We start from the raw sequence: 21737 nt of genomic DNA on the forward strand, positions 1-21737 counted from the left end.
ATAGGATAAGCCCCCTTTTTTAGAAGTAAAGAAAAGCGCATTCCAAAACAAAGGGAAACATAAGAGTGATTTTGGGCACAATATGTTATTCCTTTGGGTAATGTGATTCACATGCCGCCTCAAATGACTTCTACTACCCAATCCGAGTCAAGCCTCAAGACTTCCTTCTTGAAACATGGCACCCCCCAAAAAAAGGAGGGAAGTGAAGTGGCAAGGGAGAAACGCGATGAAAATATTTTAGAGCTTTGATTTAAATTCATAGTTGGAAGCGACAACATCTTGGTAAAGTGCGTAAAAGGTCTATGTAAACAGATATAAGGAATGAACGTTTACCTCATATAATCTTGCATCCACAACTACAATGACTAAGCTTCCATAGGCAAAATTGAAATTAAGTTAGTGATTGAGATTCATCCCTTTGTCCTTTGAAAGCTCGATTAGAGTACCTACAAGCTGTTTAATATTGAATATTAATACCTACAAAGAAATTTGGAACAACAACAACAACATGCCCAGTAGAATCCCACAATATGGGGTCTGAGGAGGGTAGAGTGTACGCAGACCTTACCCCCACCTTAAAAGGTAGGTGAGGTCGTTTTACGAAAGCGCTTACCAAGAGAGAAAACGAGACAAAAGTCGGATAGGACAAGCATATCAAAAACAATATGAAAACGAGGAATAACAAAAACGAGAAAGTCATGATAGAACAGTCTGGAAAGAAAGGAGCATTAGCTACCATAGATATATAAGATAATCGAAGTACAAGGCCCAACAAATATAAGTAGAAATCAAATGGCAATAAACAAATGAGCAAAACTACAACTACTAGGATGAAAGGATAAGCAACCTAGCCTTCTATCCTAATCTGAGTCCTCCATAACCTCCTATCTAAGGTCATGTCCTGGGTAAGCTGAAACTGCACCATGTCCCGTCTAATCACCTCTCCCCAATACTTCTTCGGCCTCCCTCTACCTCTCCTGAAACCGTCCAAAGCCAACCTCTCACACCTCCGCACTGGAGCATCTGTGTCTCTCCTCTTCACATGCCCAAACCATCTTAGCCTCGCTTTCCGCATCTTGTTCTCCACCGATGCCACTCCCACCTTGTCCCGAATATCTTCATTCCTAATTCTATCCCTCCTAGTGTGCCCACACATCCATCGCAGCATTCGCATTTCCGCGACTTTCATCTTCTCGAACGCGAGAGTTATCGATCGGCCAACACCCGCCCCGTACAATAAAGTCGGTCTAACCACCACTTTTGTAACTTGCCTTTAAGTTTTGGTGGCACTTTCTTGTCACATAGCATCCCTAAGTCGAGCCTCCATTTCATCCATCCTGCACCAATACGATGTGAAACATCATCGTCGATAGCCCTATCTCCCTATATAATAGACCCAAGATACTTGAAACTTCCTTTCTTTTGGATGGCCTGGGTACCAAGCCTCACTTCCTCGTCAACCTCATGCGGTACGCCATTGAACCTGCCCTCCAAGTATTCTGCCTTGGTCCTACTCAATTTAAATCCTTTAGATTCCAACGTCTGTCTCCAACCCCCCAGCTTAGCGTCAACTCCGCTACGAGTCTCGTCAATCAAGACTACGTCATCCGCGAACAATATACACCGAGGCACCTCACCTTGTATTTGTCGCGTCAATTCATCCATCACCAAGGCGAATAGAAACGGCCTAAGAGCTGATCCCTGATGCAACCCTATCAGAACAGGGAAGTGCTCCGAGTCTCCTCCTACCGTCCTTACCCTGGTCTTGGCTCCATCATACATGTCCTTTGTCGCTCTAATGTACACCACAGGTACACCTTTAGCCTCCAAGCATCTCCATAGGACCTTACAAAGAAATTTGGAAATTAAAACAAAAACAGAAAGAAAGAAAAAAAAAAAAAAGAGAAACAAATGAAGAACTAATAAAGAACAGCTAATATCATTATAAGATAAGAACCTGTTACACAAGTTTAACACATATTTCGTTAGAACCAACGGGAAGTTACTTTAAAAGCTTGAATACGGCTTTCATATATGTTATGTTCGAAGAAAAACAGATCTCTATACTCGAAAGTAAATAACAGATCACGCTATTACTATAGGAAACATTTGTACAGATCGCAACAATTGCAACCTTAGAGCAGGTCTATTAGTTTCCTGTAAGTAAAGAGGCAGAATAAAGTAACACCAAAGATTAAAACAATGGAAATCTATTGATGTAGCACAGCCAATGAGTCAAGCATAAACACACAAACATATGCACATATAAGCTCTGTCCTATAAGCACGCACATACACCCATATCTGGATGGAGCCAGGAGAGGGACGGCAACCAACTTAAAAGTTGTATAAAAACCTACAATAGATATTCGGTATTGGTCGATACGTAATTAATGTCCAGCTAGCTAGTCTGCATCACGTTGGCATAGTTGTTTTATGTTCCTTCTTTGACAGACCCTTTTCTTACTTTTTCTTTCCCGGTTAGGACCAATGTTTGTACGGTGTTCTAGATTCTCCTCGATTTCATACATTTTCTCCCTGTGGGCATGCAAAATATCTGTGTTGCATCTCGATCTTAACACATTAACTTTAGGAAATACGAATTAACTGAATACAACTAATTGACCAAATCGAGAATGTAGATGAAAGAAACAAAATTGAATAGTTCAAAAATTAGTTAGAATAAGCTTTTTTACATACTCTCTCCTTTCTCGGTCCAATTGACTTGCAACCTTTTAGAGGCGCTTGCAGTTAAACCATTAGGATGGTATCACAACTATATTCAGAGCTTGCTTTTAGTGGTTATCGTGTAATGGATAACAAAGCCAAATAACAACTAAATTCAAGAAATTGTAACAACCTCTAACTTTTGGTTTCAAGAATTTTAGAACTCTTACCAGTTACTCATTAATTGATATTCAGCCACAAAATCTGATAAATATCCTTTTCCCACTTTTTTCATTTCCTATTGGTCCTATAATCTCCATAAACTAAATAACATCAGAATTTTTTATTGTGACATCGTCATGGATAGCTCTCTATTAGTCCTTCCGGTAAGGCAGAAGGGTAGGACGCTAATAATGTCATGAAGTAGAATTCTTCATAAATTCATTACATAAAATTTTAACTGCTCCTGTAGAGTTATGTCTGTAAAAGGATGCAATAATAGATAAACTGGAGAATGACTCCAGAAATGTCCCTTAAATTTATAGTTTCAATTCGTCGTCTAGTCAGAAATGTCCCTTAAATTTATAGTTTCAATTCGTCATCTACTTACTTGAAGATCTAGACAAGACATGTTAACGAAATTCTATTGATGAAGAAAAAATAGTGAGATGAACAAAGGAAAGACGAAGAAATACCTTTAAATAGGAAAAGAATATGCTTTTACAATGAATTTAGGCACTTGAACCTTGGGGGAAAACTTGCTGTTTTTTTGGTTGGAATTTCAAACGATTCCGTGCACCAGCTTCTCACCATTATTCTGATCCCTTAGCTTATCATTGTACCTCATAGAAAAAGCCTGTCATAAAACATTTTCGAGAAACTATTGGAGGAATATATAATGGCATTAGGTAACAATGATTAAGAATTGAATACCTGAGAAGCATAGAGAGATGATAACAGAGAAGTCGGAACCCAGATATTCCAGTTGTTAACTGGTACTACGAAAGCCTCATTTAATCGAAGAACCACTTGAAAAAAAAAAAGAACGCCGAAGGAACTGGCAAGAAACAACCCAAAGCAGAAAATTAACAGATACCCAAAAAAATAGGAGATCAACACATACTCAGAAAATAATGGTTACCAATAAAGATGACCACCAGTGCATCACTGAGATAAACTGATGAAATTTGAGGTTACAAATGGGTGAAGCCTGAAGGGAGTGAAAGAGAGGAGTGAACAATAAAAGAACCATCTAGAACAATAGGAAGGAGTGAAAGAGCTACATGAATTATATGGTATTAGAGCAGGTTGAAGTCCTAGGTTCGAGTCGCACCGCCACCCATTATTAAAGAATTTACACATGCTTGACTCATGAAAAAAGAAACAAGCCCGCACGCCAGGGGCGTATTGGAGATGTAATGTCTTACAAGTTAAGCGTCGTCTTTTCTGTTCTGACTTATCCCAGTATTCTTCTTGTAATGAATCTCTGTTTGAAGATCAGTCTCGTTGGAGAACCAGGTCTGCCTGGTTGGAATCCTAGTTTCGGTGATCGGAAAAATTTGAAACTTGGTAGTAGGCTCGGAATAATTGGAAGACTCCTAAGGAACCAAGATCTGCTTCGGAAGATGGCCGAAAAAGTCTTGACGCGCTGGCGCGTAGGTTTGACGAGTTGCCGGCGCATCGGTTTGATGTGTCGCCGGCGCCGAAACTTCAGGAGGCGCGTGACGTGGAACCTGCCAGTTCGACTTGCTGGTTTGGTCTCCGGAGGTTGAGGAACCCGGTGGTGGTGTTAACTTTTTAAATAACTGACTGGAAAGAGTCTGAGTCGCGGACAACCACTAGGAGGGAGATAAAACTCGACCTCTTTGATATAATTGGAACCCTAATGCTGCAGAGGGTGATAACTCACCTCAAAAGGCAACAATGACTCTAATACCATGTAGAATTTGAGGAAGAAGAAAAAGGCTTCTTTATATTTCATTATGTCTTTACATCCCATGAGAAGAGTTATTTATACAAGTGAATCCTAACTAATTAAGGAAAGACAATCAACAATAAAAGGAAATATTCCATTCCTAAAATTGTGCTAGGAAAAGAAAAAGTAAATTCATGCTAATTAATTAACACATGGTTTTGATTTGCTGGTCCGTATCTGACTCTTTTCCCTTGTTTCCCTTGTTTTCCTTGTTTTCTTTTGAGCCGAGGGTCTTTCGGAAACAGCCTCCCTACCTTCCAAGGTGGGGGTAAGGTCTGCGTACACTTTACCCTCCCCAGACCTCACGTTGTGGGATCCAACTGGGTATGTTGTTGTTGTCATGCTAATTAATTAACACAATCAACATTTTCCTACCTTTGATAAAGCCTCTTGTAATTATCCAGATACTTGTACTTCTGACATAATGGCTGCAATGTGCAAATACGTTATAGCAATTCTATGAATACCAAACTTTCTTGAAGCGTTATCTATATGTATGAAACCCTCCAAAAAACCTAAAAGAATCTCTGACCTACTTATATCTCGTCTACTCATTGCAATGTTTTATTTATGTAGATATATTTAAGAAAAGATGACCATCCTGGATCACTAATGGAAGGAACATTGCTTGCAGTAGGTGGTCGATATGACTACCTGCTCCACCATAGTGGAGATTTGGAATATGTAAGTAGGCTTCTGGAAAGTTTTCTCATCATTTTTTTCTTTCTACATTCCTTGCTCTTATACAACACATGAACTCATACGTATACTTCTTTCTTTTTTCTTTTTTGATACGGTGAACTCATATATTTATTCTCTAGGCTGGACTTATTTTCTGTCATAATAGGGTGCAGAGAAAATTCTTTTCCCTTTGTATTGGACTAGCTGTTGCATGTCTGCATATCTTACGGACATCCTGTACTTTTGGTATGAACAGAATCATCGTTTTTGATTCTTTCCCCATAGATAAAATTGAAATCCTTTGGCAGTTGTATATGTTTCTCTTTTCTGCTATGGTTAAACACCGATTGGAGTAGAATTACCTGCTACTTCTAATTTAGTTGAGAAAGTGATGCAGGTACCTTTGTAATCATGAACTGGCACCTGATCTTTTTGTTGGTGAATCTCTTTCTAAAACAGGAACCAACTAAGCTATATTGAGGTTCAGAGTGTTTTTGAGATCATAATGCTTTTTTCAGCGTAGGAATCAATGTGTTGTGGATTACGTATATCATGAAGTTGCAAAAAAGGGTAAAAAGGAATGCTGACATTAGCCAATTGCATCTCCCATTATTTTCTACATGTTGCTATCAGCATGTGGTATGCGCTATTGACTAAAAACAATAATAATACATATGCATATCTCGAAATAATGTTTGAGGAAGACATGATTAGCAAGGTGACAGAATGTTAGAACTGCAGCTCCCAAAAATGTAAGGGAACATGAAATTTTATGTGTAAGGTATGAGCTGTTTTAATGAGATGCCATTCTTCCTCTCAGCTATCCCATTTTGTTGAGAGGTACGGGGACATACATGGAATGATCTCGTAAGAGTTCATGAACTGCTAAATGGAGAAGATAGATGTGCTGGTGCATGATCTCACTATGAAAAGTGCGGATAGGAACCCCAAATTGGTTTGGATTTCAACATGGAAGTTATGAAAAATGGAAACAATTCAGATTGAATCTTTTATCAAGAATATCCAAGTGCACCTTGAATGATCATGAATGAAATTGACAAAGAAGGGGAATTTCAAAATAGAACTGAACTGACTAGGACCTCAAATATCTGAATTAACAAAGAAAAAAATAGAAGATGATCAATTACCATGACGGACTCATATTGTAAAATAAACAAGTCAGACAAATGAGATACCATTTTTTGAAGCTTTCATAAACTAGGATATCCCAATCGTCTATATTATTGATCAGGTGAATCAGTAATAGGTGGTGTGAACGAAGAACAAGCTGTCGATGATTTAGGAAGGCTACGGTAATAAAGTCCATGTGATTCGGCCTTGTGCGAATGATACGTCTTGTATTGCTTTCCTATGTGCCATAAGAGTTATTGAAGGTGTAAAGATATGGTTCTTGGGCCTAACTCAATCCCAAAAGCTAGCTGAAGAGGTGAGGATTGCTCAAGCCATATAAAGAGACCACCCATTCTTTTTAGTACTGATGTGGGACTCATGAACCCCCTCGCCCCCGCCCAGAGCTGGACATATGGAGCATGGGCAATTTTAAATATAGGGACTTAATGTCGGGAAATGAAAATCAGGATGGGCCTTGCTCTGATACCATGTCAACAATTGAATTGTGTATCTAAGCGCTATTTATAGACACTACATCCCAGTCCTTTTCGATGTAGGATACTATATACAAATCCTATTCCTATTCTAACTCTCCCCCTCAAGTTGGTGCATACAAGTCATATGTACTGAGCTTGTTGCAGATGTAACTAATACGAGGATCAGTGAGGGACTTGGTGAAAATATCTGCAAGCTGATCACTCGACTTCACAAATTTTATAACAATATCTTTGGAGAGTGTCTTTATTTTGACAAAGTGACATTCAATCTCAATGTGCTTAGTCCTTTCATGAAATACCGGATTTGATGCGATATGAATGGTCGCTTTGTTATAACGCACAAGCTCCATCTGACTGGTTTCTCCAAATTTTAGTTTTCTGAGCAACTGCTTTGTCTAAACTAGCTCACAAGTTGCTACAACCATTGCTCGGTATTCTGATTCTGTACTAGATCGAGTAACCTGTTACTTACTCTTCCAGGACACCAAATTACCTCCTACTAAAACACAGTATCCGGATGTAGAACGTCTATCGGAAGGTAATCCTGCCCAATCAATGTCTGTATATCCAACGATCTGCTCATGGCCTCGATCCTCGAACAGTAGTCCTTTGCGTGGAGCTAACTTTATATATCGCAGAATACGGACAACTGCATCCCAATTACTATCATAGGCAGAGTCAATAAACTGACTTACCTGATCTCAAGAATATCTAAAGCATACTTGCGTTGTGAAATAACAATACCTGATCTGGACTGAGCAACATCAATACCTAGAAAGTATTTCAGTCTGCCAAGGTCTTTAATCTGGAAATGCTAAAAGAGATGATGATTTAATTAACGATACCATCCTGATAATTTCCGGTAATAACGATATCTCAACATAAACCACCAAATAAATGCACAGATTTGGAGCGGAATGCCGATAAAACACAGAGCGATTAGCTTTACTACGAGTCATGCTAAACTCCTAAATTATTGTGTTGAATTTCCCAACTCAGGCTCGAGGAGACCGTTTCAGACCATAAAGTGACTGACGCAATTGACACACTAGACTAGACTCCTTCCGAGCAACAAAACTAGGTGGTTGCTCCATATAAACTTCCTCCTCAAGGTCACCATGGAGGAAAGCATTCTTAATGTCCAACTGATAAAGTGGCTAATGGTGGACATCAGGCATGGATAGAAAAAGCGGATGTATGCTATTTTAGCCACAGGAGAGAAAGTATCACTGTAATCAAGCCCAAATATCTGAGTATACCCCTTGGCAACAAGGCGAGCCTTAAGCCGATTAACTTGGCCGTCCGGACCAACTTTGACCGCATAGACCCATCGATATCCAACAGTAGATTTACCTGACAGAAGAGGAACAAGCTCCTAGGTACCACTTGCATGTAAAGCAGACATCTCATCAATCATAGCATATTGCCATCGTGGATGAGAAAGTGCTTCACCTGTAGACTTATAGATGGAAATAAAGGACAAAGATGATACAAAGGCATAATGGGGTCATGACAGACGATGGTAACTTAAAAGGGTATATTGGGGGCTAGTATTACGAGTGGACCGTATATCTTTTCAAAGTGCAATCGGTTGATCAGGAGGAGACAGCTTCGCAGTAGGTGCAGGGTCTGGTGCATGACATGAATCATCTAGGCCTGATGTTGGACGCGGTCGACGAAGATGAGTCAGAAGTGGTGGCACTGTGGATGGAGACGTAGAAGTAACTCTAGATTCCTCAAAAGACGGTAACAGTATGACTGGTGGCATTGTGGATGGAGATGTAGACGTAATCGTCGATTCCTTAAAAGTCTGTATAGGTAAGACCTTAGATATGTCAGGATGAGTAGAAGAAGATATAAAGTAAGGTTGAGACTCAAAAAATGTGACATCAGCTGACATAAGGTATCGATGAAGATCAGGTGAGTGACAACGATACCCCTGAACTTGAGAATAACCAAGAAAGACACATTTGAGAGCATGAGGGGCTAATTTATCTTTCCCTGGGGCTAAGTTATGAACAAAACATGTGCTTCCAAAGACACGAAGGGCGAGAGAGTATAGAGGTGACTAGGAAACACTATGGAATATGGAATCTAATTCTGAATGGAAGATGAGGGCATTCGATTAATTAAATAGCAAGACGTGAGTACTGCATCACCCCAAAAACACTGCGGAACATGAGATTCAATGAGAAGAGTGCCAGCAGTCTCAATGAGATGTCTAATCTTCCTTTCTGCTACCTCATTTTGCTGAGGGCTGTATGGACAAGACCTCTGATGAATAATTCCTTGGTGAGTCATAAACTGCTGAAACTGGGAGGATAAGTATTCTACGACATTATCACTACGAAAAGTACGAATAGAAACACTAAATTGATTTTGTATTTCAACACAAATTCTTGAATATAGAAAATAACTCAGAACGATCTTTCATTAAGAAAATCCAAGTACATCTCGAATAATCATCAATGAAGCTAACAAAATAACAAAATCCTAAGGTTGAACTTACACTACTTGGACCCCAAATATCAGAATGAACTAATGAAAAAATAGACTCTGAATGACTCTCAGCACTACGTGGAAAGGTAGTGTGGGTGTGCTTCCCAAGTTGACACAACTCACAATCTAATGTAGATACAATAGACACATTAGGCACCATCTTCTGTAGCTTGGATAAACTCGGATGTGCCAAACATTTGTGAATTAGATCTGGTAGATCTGTAACAGGGCATGTTGTTGAGGAATTCGGAGAGGTAAGATAGTAGAGGCCTTGTGATTCATGCCCTGCACCAATCATTTGTCTCGTACTGCGGTCTTGCATAACAAAAGAATCATCAAGAAGTATTATGGCACAATTTAGGGCACGCTCAGATGCAGGATTTAAAAGACAACCAGGGACATAAAGAACAGAGTTTAGAGTTTAGAGTGACAGAAGATAGGGGATTAGCTTGTCCAACTCCTTTTGGTTTAGTTTGGATCCGATTGGCTAAAGTAACTGGAGGAAGAGACTCTTGAGTAAACAATATTCGACAAAAGTGATTTGTTACTAGAAATATGATTAGAAGCGCCCGAGTCTACGACCCACGATCCAAGTGTACTAGACTGGGAAACACAAGCAAAAGAATTACCAGCAACAGAAGTATTAGGCTGAGAACCCGTGGCTACTTTCTGCTTGCTTGATACTGAACAAAGTCATTAAATTTCTCTTCAGATAAAAGCCTTTGATTTCCTGTAGTGTCAGTCTGAGCAACATGAGCATTATTGGGCGGTTGACCATGTAGAGCAGAGTATACGTCACGAGTGTGTCCAAATTTATGACAATAACTACACTTAGTTCGAGATCTTCCAAAACGACCTCCTCCTCGTCGATTATCCATAGACTGAGATGTTTGATTATATATGGTTTGAGATGCTAGAACAGAGGAGTCAACGGTTGGTGATGAGATCACCGTGTGATTAGGAGGCGCAGGAAGGCGAAGCAAATAAGAGAATAGTTCATCAATTGTAGGTACCGTAGGACTAGCCAAAAAACCTGATCGCGCACCGAATCAAGTGTAAGAACTAGAAACAACATCTATCTTTGCTCCGGTTGTTTTTCAACGTTCGTAGTGATTGGCATCAACTGCTCAAATTCTTCCATACCGCCTTCACCTGCCCCAATTAAATAGACATCTGATTCTTGTTTCTTTAAGTTGGTCATCTGAGATATTACATCATAAAATCGAGATATGTCATTAGTGTATAAAGCGCGAGGCTTTTGCCAAACTGAATAACATGTCTGGAAGCAACGAAAAAAGGGCATCAACTTGGGATCAATTGATCGCCATAGGAGACTACATAATTGAGCGTCAACATTCTCCCTTTATGCTTTGGTCTTTTCATCTGTCTCACTAGCCTTTGCCTTTTCATCAACCACAACAGCCTTTTGCGTAAGTGATCTTGAACACCTTGACCCTTGCAGCACAATTCAACCGAGGAAGCCAAGCTAAATAGTTTAAACTTCCCATGAACGGTTCAGAAGTAATCATAGGGCTTGAAGTTCCAATTGCCGTGTTTTTAGAGTTAAGAATATCAAATCCGAGAGACATGACTAAAAAACTTCAAGAAAGACTGACTAACCAAAAAAGGACAAAATCATGCGGCTGATGCTACAAAAACAAAAATCCAGAAGCTGCCAGAAGAATCTCGTCGGAAAACTAAAAATTACCGGAATCAGAAAACACTTGTTGGGGTTTGTGCGGATTTAATGGGCGACTCAACTGGAACAAAAAAGTTCTAAAAAAAAGTGGCCGGAGACAGCTCACGCGCCGGGGCGTGTGACTGGCGCACCGCCGGTGTGAGTCCTCTGACAAGCGCGTGACCGCGCGTGGATGGTTTTTTGACGGAGATTTTTGGGGTTTGTTCGCCTGGACCTGATCTACGTTGTGGTGGTGTCGGATTGTCTACAACACTCACCGGAAGAGAAATGACGCAAAACAGTTTGATGCACGGGACTGTGATGGTATTTTCCGAATGTTTCTCACCAATGCTCTGATACCATGTGAGAAATTATGAGAAAAATATTATTGAATTGGGTATCTACATTATTACATTGAGCCCTATTTATAGACACTGCATCCCAATTATTACACTATTTATAGGGAGATTTATAAATAAATCCTATTCCTATTCCTATTTTAACACTTGTATTCAGATGCTTTTGATAATGCTCTGAATAATTGTGTTGGCCACTGAATTTTTAGGCTCATGTGACTTTATGAGATTCCCTAGGCATTGACAGTTTCTTCATTCTTCAACATCCTTTTACAGATTACTAGTCACGGATGACCGACCATGTAATGAAGGATGTTGTGCCTCCTATTTTGTGAAACTTTGGTGCATTAACTATTCCAACAATGGCATTGAACGAGTTTACTTTGTCAAACTTTGAAATGCCTGTGTGTCTTATTCTTCTAATGCTATCTTGTGAAAGGTAATTTGATTAACATCTTCTGCAGCCAAATTATGTCTAATAGAATAAGCTGGAGGAAGTGGCGTCATCGTGATTTTCCAAATCCTAAGATTTTATGGCTTATCTAGTTCTGAGTCATTCTTTTCGTCTGTCTCAATTTGTAATTTTCTGCATGAATATTTCCAGAAATCAAATCCTCCAGGAGCTGCAGGGAGCAGTCTTGCCTTGGAGACAATTTTGCAACATGCTTCTTCTCTGGATAGCAGACCTTACAGGTGCTTTCTCTCTATCTTTTCGTCAAGCAGAAATATGAAATTGATACTATTTTTTTGTTATCCTTAATTCCTCCTTGCTCACTTTCCAATCAGCAATTACCTAAAATTACAGTAATAACATGCAGATATGATGTTGTCACCAATGTTCTTGTTTGTTCAAGAGGAGGTGGTGGTCTGTTAATAGAACGGATGGAACTATTGGCAGAGCTTTGGGAAGAAAATATCAGGGTTAGCTGTTCAATTATCACTCTTCTGCCTGAATGTGTTTGATATATGAACTAAGTTTTGAACATTTGACAGGCTGAATTTGTTCCTCTAAGTGATCCAAGCCTTACAGAACAGTACGAATATGCTAATGAGCATGACATCAAATGCCTTGTCATCATCACTGACACTGGTGTATCCCAAAAGGATTCAGTGAAGGTAGGATGACTTTTGTTGCATGTTCAAACTACTCTCATTTGATGTTCTTAGTTAAGTTGACACATACCTAAATGCATTCTTCCGGTGAATGCCTCCACCTACCCATTATTGACTATCTCTCTTCCATGGTTGTCTCCTACAATAACTGAGGACATTGAGATACGGAGCTGTCGCGAAAGAAAATGATGAATCAGAAATAGAACTTACCCTTGGGAAAATACTGATATTTGACGGAAAGTGACTTCAGGAATATCACAGCACTTTATGATCTTTAAACCCGTAGGAGATTCAGTTGTCCGTGGATGCCATCATGTCTAATGAGTGAAATATTTTCAAATGTTTACTGATATTGCTTCAGGATGTAAGGATGTTTCTTGTGAAATGACATTCCAAATGATGGAATAGTGTGAAACTCCCTACCAAGATATATCTTGTACTTAGTTGCGTAAGTTTTAGCACTACAATGATTTTTTCAAAGATCATTTCATGTTTAAGAATAATTGTCTATTTGGAGAAAGCCCTACATTTCCTTTAGAGGCAAATAAATTTTCAGAAACTCTATTCTTGGTAACCGTTCTTACAGCTTATATTTCGACCTCCAAAATAACGTGTTTTTTCCTATTCATATGTGACCAGGTCAGACATCTTGAGCTCAAGAAGGAAAAAGAAGTGGAGAGAGGAAACCTCGTCAAGTTTCTATTAGAGGCTATGTCATCTCAGTTTAGAAACCCATCCATCTGGAACTAGGTAAACTCGTTTGTAGTATCTCTAGGATTTCTTTTGTTGGTTTTCTTTTTAAATCTATTAATGGTTATACTGTCACGCCCCAAAACGGGTTGAGACGTGGCAGACACCCTATGCTGTTAACTTGCACCAAGCGAACCAATTAAATTCTACCCGAATCATGCCCACATGCACCATATAATATTTCAGTTATGAAAACATTATCATTTTGAACATGGCATGTCTAATGTCTTTTACAAACAAAAAGTATCATCAGTTTCATTTTCTTTCCCAAAACATGGAGTTTCAAACCTAGCAAATGGCCCTCAATGGCCTAACATCACTAATAAGCATAACACGAATATAAAAGTAATTTACAATGCTAATGAGTATCCATCACCCAAATTATACATCAACCTATCTATGGCGCTTGTATGACATGAAGAATAAATAGTAATTGCGAAAGTAACAACCTTTCCATGGAAATGAAGTGGGGTACACCAACAGCAGGAGATGACATGGGTCCCTAGCTTGCTCGCGTGTTATTCGTTACCACACCCTACTGGCGACATGATAATGGATGTTTAAGTACATGATAGCTATATTAGTGTTCCATGGGTTTGGATCGGTTTTTAACCAAACCGATATTTGTTTTGGTTTTAAATTTTAAAAAATCGACAATATTTGGTTTAGTTTGGTTTTACTAAAACAAACCGAAGAAAAAACCAAAGCACACAGACAAATTATATACATAATTTTTATAATTATATATGTAGAATATATTGTAATTTTTATAAATACTTTGTATACTTTTTCATCAAAATTTTATTTACCTCTAATAGGTTAACTAACCTTTACACCTTAAGTGCATTTCTAAAGATAGTCATGAATCCAAACTCATTAATTTATACAAGGAAGCAATTATGGACTCTCGGTTATCAAAAAAAAATAAAAATACAAAGAAACAATTATGAGATTTACCTCGATTTTTTTTTGTATTTCTTATAAACTCAATTCACTTGATTATAGCTTATAGATCTTAAGACATTTTCTCATAGTCCAAGAAAATGATAGCTACCTCAATAAAAGGGTAATAACGGATTATAAGTTGAAAAAGGATGGAAAATTCTTTCCTAATTATAGGGAAAAAGTGAAAGAGTTTTTTCAAAAACCGAACCAAAGTGACAACAACCAAACCGATGGATGTGTATTATATTTGGTTTGGTTTTGATAATTAAAACACTGATTAAATTGGTTTGATTCTGATTTTAACCAAAAACCGACCCCAACCGAACAATAAACACTCTTATTCATCATCTTCTTCACAAGCTCACAAAAATTCATTAGTGGCAAAGTTAGGGTTCTTCACTCATAGTCGTTCCAGCCACTAAACAATTCCATAAGTACTACTATCATAAATACTCAATATATATTCCTGATAGAATTACCTTGTCTTGAACAATATCTTGAAAATTATTCTTGTTTTGATTCTTGGGTTCTTGAAAGATTCAATGCCAAATCTAGTGTTTGGAATGCTAAAATGGTGTTAAATTATGTGTATGATGAGTAAAATGAACTCAAAACACCAAATAATACTGTATGGTAGAAAAATCCCCGAGCTCCAATCTCTACTCTACCTCCAAACCCCTAAGTCCCAAATCCCAGAAATATCGGTGCCCCGTCAAAGCTATTTATAGCCCAGGTTTGCTGGCTGCATTTCTTTCTAGGCGAGCTCAATTCCAAATAATTTTCGCCAGCTCGCAGCACCTCTCGCGGAGGGCAAGACAATTCTGTCTGCCCGGATTTACTGCTGGACACCAATTAGTAAAATGTTCATCTTTTTGTAGGAATGTCTAAATGACGAACGATTTGCGGCGTTGGAAACTAGACTCAAAGTGCTTTAATTTGATTTCTTATCCAGAGTCTAAGTCGTTATACATTGAGAGTAGTGATCATTTGAAGTTAGGCCTTGGCGCGCTCGTATGGAACTTTAATTCTTCGTGTAGTTATCCAACTTGGCTTGACCCTAGGTCTTTCATTACACCTCGTACACTTATTATCACGTCGAGCGGTATTGTACTAGTCCGAGCCACCTTTGACACACAAATGTTATTGTTAATATTCGTTAGTGCACTTTAAAGTTCTAGAACCTTATGAAATTTTCAGCGTCACTGCATATACTCTGGTTCATATTCCTTTGATATACTGCCACTTGCATTTTTACTTGCTGGCTTTTTGATATTTGTTGACTCATAGTTACTGTATCTGTTAGTCTTCTTTTAAAGCCACCAAACTAGACACTTTTGCTATTGGCATTATTCGTGAATGAGTAAATTTATTAAAGCAAACAACTTAAGTCAGATTGTAGTAATGTTATTTACATGGAGAAACAAGTATAGAGGCTGTATCACCAAATCCATGATCTAATCTGTTGAACTTCAGATCTCAATTTACATATTCTGGACGGAAGGTAGATATGAGTATGGAAGGTTTTCTAAAATATCCTCTTCAAGTATATCCTTCGAGGGGCAAATATAGTGCCTGTCCTGATTTGGTCATAGAAGTATCATTTCTTTGAACAATCTGATTCATAGTTGGCTATGTTTCTAATATGTGTTTGCACTACCTATTCAAGTCATTCAAGCTTTTGAATATGTTTTCTCTAAGGCATTAGTAACCACATGCAAGAAGCTAGAGTTAATTAATTTTCAATGTTTTGGGCTCTGTTAAAGCTCACATTTCCAGGTGACTGATGGGCTTGTCAGGCCTAGCAGGAGATGAAGCGAAATATAAGGAAAGAAATAGCAGATCTTTGAGAACAAGAGTAATCCAATACAAAAAGTAAAGAAGTGTATTTTGAACTTGCATTTTTGGTGTAAAGAATTTTGTATAGAGGATGCTGATGCCATCCTAGACTTTTTGGAAGCCTTGTGGAGTGTACATAAGCTTTTTTCTTTTCTTGTTCTTCTGTTGCCAATGCATCTTTTTGCACTGATGAATACAATGTTACCATTATAAAAAAGATCTACAGAAATATTGTGGGAGAGCTGGGCATCCTTGCACAATGTGTCAACTCAGATGGTAGATAGTACTGAATGGCACCTTGAAACGTCCAAAGTCAGGTTAACCAAATGACAAGTAGGTGCGATATGATATGTTCGGTAATTAATGGAACAGGGTTGGAAGAACTAAATGCAAGATGATGTCATTGGTCGTCATACTCGCTTGATGAAGTGAATTCCGTTGCATACTTGAATGGCTGTAGAACTTGACATCGTTATTCTTGGAAAATTCTCCACATCCTTGGGAGATGGGACAATCGTTGCACTTGAAACTTGGCTGACCAGCTATTGGACTTGCAGTTATATACCCCATGCATTTGCGCATTAAACTTTTAAGTTTAAAAGGAGTTTCAATATGCACAAGAAGCTCCAGTTGATCAAGGGCTCTTTGGAATATAAAACTTGCTGCTAGTTCCCCCTTACTCTTATTTTGTCTTCTCGAATTTCTTCTAAATAGATGTCAGCTTTTCATTTTCTGTTGTCCTAAATAAGGGAGTGTTCACTGCATAATTCTTCTTTAGATGCATGATTTTTGGATATTTTTTAATTTGAAAGGTCAGATTATTATTGTCATGCACTTGATCTTATGGTGCTCAGTGAGGTGTTTTATTTAACTAACGTTGTTAGGCATTTTTGGTGTCTAACTCACTCTTGAAAGCCAACTCTTCAATCAAAATCAAGAAACCAAAAAATGGTGAAAATGGTAAGAAAAGAATGATGAGAATAGAGAAAGAGGAGTTTGTGAAGAAGGAGGAGGAAGGTGGTGGGGGCGGGGTTGTGGTGGGGTGGGGGGTTGTGAAGAAGAAGATGGTTTTTTAATTGTATTATTATTATATATTATTATTATATATATATATATTTTATATTATATATATATATATATATATATATATATATATATATATATATATATAAGCGGGTCCACCTTTTTATGCTCTTTACTCTCTTAATTTTTTTTTTGCCACGTCAGCATCTGAGGTTGTATTTAATTAAGATGAAAATTGTTAAGGGGGGGTACATAAATACAACTTAAGTTTAGTTATTAAAGTGAGTTTTCGTGCCAAGTAAGGGTGTCAACCGGTTCGGGCTAACCGGTTTTAACCGGAATCGGACAGTTAAACCGAACCGAACCGGTAGAACCGGTTCCGGTTAACCGTAAAATTGTATACCGGTCCGGTTTCAATATTTTAGGAACCGGAACCGGTTAAACCCAGTAAACCGGAACCGGACGGTGAAACCTGTTTAAAAAAAAAAATTAAAAAAAAAAAAAAGGAAAGAGCCGTTGGGCTAATTATTAATGGACCGTTGGCAACGGTCCATTTGCAAAAATGGCCGTTGCCAAACGGCCATTTTGTTAATTTTTGGCCCCCAAATTTTTTTTTTTTTTAACACTTTAACCCATCCCCCACCCCTATATAAACCCTTCTTCATTTTCATTTTAATTCACACCAATTCACTCTTCTTCATCTTTCTCTCAAATCTCAATCTCTCAATTATAATTATTTTGCAATAACTAGCCACAAAGTCTTATTATAGTTTCAACTTTCAATTATTAATTTTGCAATTATAATATTGTTGGTGGAGTTGGTGATTTTGCAACAATCCGAAGTAGCTTTGGTGGATTTGCAATTCTAGCCGCCTTGACTTTGTTGGAAATTAATCCTAAGCAATTTGGTACCTTCGTTCCAACTCTATCTTTATTTTTCGCAATTTAATTCTAGCAATTTAATTTACACAATTTAATTTGTTGTAATTTATTTGATTGTGATTTAAATTAATTCTATTTAATAATGTCAAAGAGATTAAGACGTGGGGTAGTAGTAGTCGTATTGTTAGGGTGCGCTTAATGAGGAAACATTTGTGGAAGAAACACCTAATGTAGGTATTGATGTTGGTGGAAATAATCCACTTTTAGGTCATGAGGCAATGCAACAACATTTTACCGACACTTTTAATGAAGACTTAAATGATGATGATGAAACACAACCCCCGAAAATCCCATAGAGATACATGTCCCGCACAATCACATACACAAGACAAACCGCCAGAACTCGTAAGCCAATAGCTAAAATTTGGAAATTTATGACTAAGAATAGGGAAAGCCAATCGGCTACATGTAACATATGTGGACAAGTATTTAGTTTTAAGCAAGGAAGCTGGTAAGGATGGTGGAACGGGCAGACACTAAATTCTCATATGAGAACCAAACATATGGATGCTTGGGGAGAGCAAACGGGTTCAAATGTGGGGGGATTCAAATGACGATAGACCCACGAACCGGTAGAAATTTTAAGTATGACAAGAAAAAGAACGCGTAGAAATAGCTAAAATGGTAGCTTATGATTGTTTACCATTTTCCTTTCCCTCGGGTTTTGGGGTTTGTTACTTACATTCAACGTTGTTATAATCCGTTATTTGAGGGTATTCCTAGAAGTACTTGTAGAGCCGATGTTATAGATTTGTTTAAAAAATATAAATTTTATTTGCGCCACGTATTTAATTCTTTAAATTGTAATGTTTGTCTTACCATTCGATTTGGGTCTTAGTATTAACCATTTAGATTTTTTTGCTATTACATGTCATTGGGTTGATGACAATGGGTTATGCAAAAAAGAATTATAGCTTTTTTATATGACGAAGGAAAAGGTCGTCACGATGGAAAATTTTTAAGCCGATTCAATGTCTACTATTATGAGATTTTGTAACATTTATAGAAAAACACTTTGTATTGCTTTAGATAATGCTTCTAATAATACAAAGGCAGTTGGTCTTTTAAAAAAGAAATAAACCCTCCTCTAAAAAAAATATTTTTCATGTAAGATGTAGTTGTCACATTTTAAATTTAATTGTTAAAGATGGTCTTGAGCATTTTGATGATTCTGTTCAAAAAGTTAGAAATCTTTGTTGCGTTGAAATGCTGTTGCGTTTCTTTTTTGTAATGCTAATAGGGGAAGAATTAGAGATTTTAAGAATGCTTGTGTGGAAAATAACCTTAGACCTAGGAAAATTCAAATAGAAGTTGAGACTAGGTGGAACTACACTTACGTTATGCTACAACAAGCACATGAATATAGGATTCCCATACAACAAGTTCACAACAAATATAATACCGATAGTCAGGATTGGTTAAATTTTATGCATTGGGAAGATGTTAAAGAATGTATTGAACTCTTAGAAAATTTTTATAATGCAACTCTTGCTTTTTCTAGACAATTTTATCCCACGGTAACCGAAATTTTAGCCTACTTAGCGGAAATAGCTAGAGTTTTACAAGAGTATAAACATAAACCCGGTTATCAAGCGCTATTTTTGAAATGACAATCAAATTTAAGAAGTATTTTTTTCCCATCCCAACTTTATTTATATTGGGTTCCCTTTTAAATCCTTGTTTAAAACTGTCTTATACTAAAAATTTGGTTAGTCAAATTTATACATTTTTAGAAATTGAAGCGGGAACTCAACCATCTTTAGCTGAAGCCGACCTCGCTATTGATGATGAGTTTAGAAAAGTTTTTACTCATTATTCTAGTTTGGAAGAACGTGCAACACCCGTTGCTCCACGCCCTACTACTTCTCAAAGTAGCAAAAAGGGCTTGTCGGGTTTAAAAGTTTTACATTCACAGCCAACTTCTTCTTCTACCGCAAACTTTGATGAATATAACTTTTATTTGATGCACCCAAATGTAGATATCAACCAACTGGATGAGGTGGACGTCTTAGCATGGTGGAAGAAGTACAAGGCAAGCTATCCGGTACTTTCAAGAATGGCTCGAGATATCCTTACGGTTCAAGTATCAACCGTGGCTTCGGAGAGCGCATTTAGCCAAGGAAGATAGCAAATTGGAGACCATAGACATTCATTATCCGGCTTTAGCTTGCAAGTACTAGTGTGCATTCGAGACTGGATTAGATCGGAGCGACGCAACCAAAACTCAGAAGCGGAGGAAGGCGAAGAGGAAGAAATTGAAGATTTGATAGCTAGTGGACCGGACCAAATGGAAGACTTTGAAGATATTTCCATGACCGAATATGATGTGGGGGAAATTAACGAAATGGTTCAAAATTGGTGATTTTATTATTCTACTATTTTTGTACAACTCATGTATTATTTGCAAGTTAAAAAAAAAAAAAAAATACAACTTGCAAATAAATGTTATCCAAGAATGAATAAAAATATGGCTCATTGAGCTTACTTCTATTTACTTGTGTTCATATTTTTACTTTTATTAAGTTAGGAATATACCTAAAATATACTAAGAATATACTTATAAGTATATTAAGTTATATAGTATACTTAAACATATATAAGTATATATAGTATATACTATATATAAGTATATATAGTATATAAGTAAGTATATATAGTATATATATTAAGTTATACATATATTTAGTATATATATATATATATAGTATATATAGTATATATGTATATATAGTATATATATTAAGTTATACCTATATATAAGTATATATAGTATATAGTACATATATATACATATATATAGTATATATATATATACATATATATAGTATATATAGTATATATGTATATATATTAAGTTATACATATATTTAGTATATATATTAAGTTATACATATATATAGTATATATATTAAGTTATACATATATATAAGTATATGTAAGTTATACATATATATGTATAACTTAATATATATATAGTATATATATTAAGTTATATATATATTTAGTATATATATTAAGTATATATAGTAAAACACATATTTAGTATATATATTAAGTATATATAGTATATATAGTATATATGTATATATATTAAGTTATACATATATTTAGTATATATATTAAGTTATACATATATATAGTATATATATTAAGTTATACATATATATAGTATATATATTAAGTTATACATATATATAAGTATATATAGTATATAAGTATATATATATTAAGTTATACATATATATAAGTATATGTAAGTTATACATATATATGTATAACTTAATATATATATATAGTATATATATTAAGTTATACATATATTTAGTATATATATTAAGTATATATAGTATATATAGTTTATATGTATATATAGTATATATATATTAAGTTATACCTATATATAAGTATATATAGTATATAGTACATATATATACATATATATAGTATATATATTAAGTTATACACATATTTAGTATATATATTATATATATAGTATATATAGTATATATGTATATATATTAAGTTATACATATATTTAGTATATATATTAAGTTATACATATATATAGTATATATATAGTTATACATATATATAAGTATATATAGTATATATACTATATATATTAAGTTATACATATATATAAGT

General features: G+C 36.4%; 1 protein-coding gene across 6 annotated transcripts in view; it reads left to right on the forward strand.

Moving 5' to 3' along the window:
- LOC132061860 (eIF-2-alpha kinase GCN2) overlaps positions 1 to 16114 on the forward strand; it is a 60730-nt gene extending 44616 nt beyond the window's left edge. For 4 of the 6 annotated variants that reach the window (XM_059454539.1, XM_059454538.1, XM_059454541.1 and 1 more), the window contains 6 exons: positions 5218 to 5325; positions 12088 to 12176; positions 12302 to 12404; positions 12477 to 12599; positions 13236 to 13346; positions 16055 to 16114. In XM_059454539.1, coding sequence (XP_059310522.1) covers positions 5218 to 5325; positions 12088 to 12176; positions 12302 to 12404; positions 12477 to 12599; positions 13236 to 13346 — 534 coding nt within the window. In that variant the 3' untranslated portion in view covers positions 16055 to 16114. Of the gene's footprint in view, positions 1 to 5217; positions 5326 to 11759; positions 11923 to 12087; positions 12177 to 12301; positions 12405 to 12476; positions 12600 to 13235; positions 13347 to 16054 lie in introns of those variants that run through there. The other 2 variants (XM_059454540.1, XR_009416175.1) reach the window with 2 other exon arrangements.
- The last annotated feature ends 5623 nt before the right edge of the window (positions 16115 to 21737 follow it).

Source organism: Lycium ferocissimum, chromosome 7, assembly GCF_029784015.1.
Source record: "Lycium ferocissimum isolate CSIRO_LF1 chromosome 7, AGI_CSIRO_Lferr_CH_V1, whole genome shotgun sequence".
In the NCBI taxonomy this organism is placed as follows: Eukaryota; Viridiplantae; Streptophyta; class Magnoliopsida; order Solanales; family Solanaceae; genus Lycium; species Lycium ferocissimum.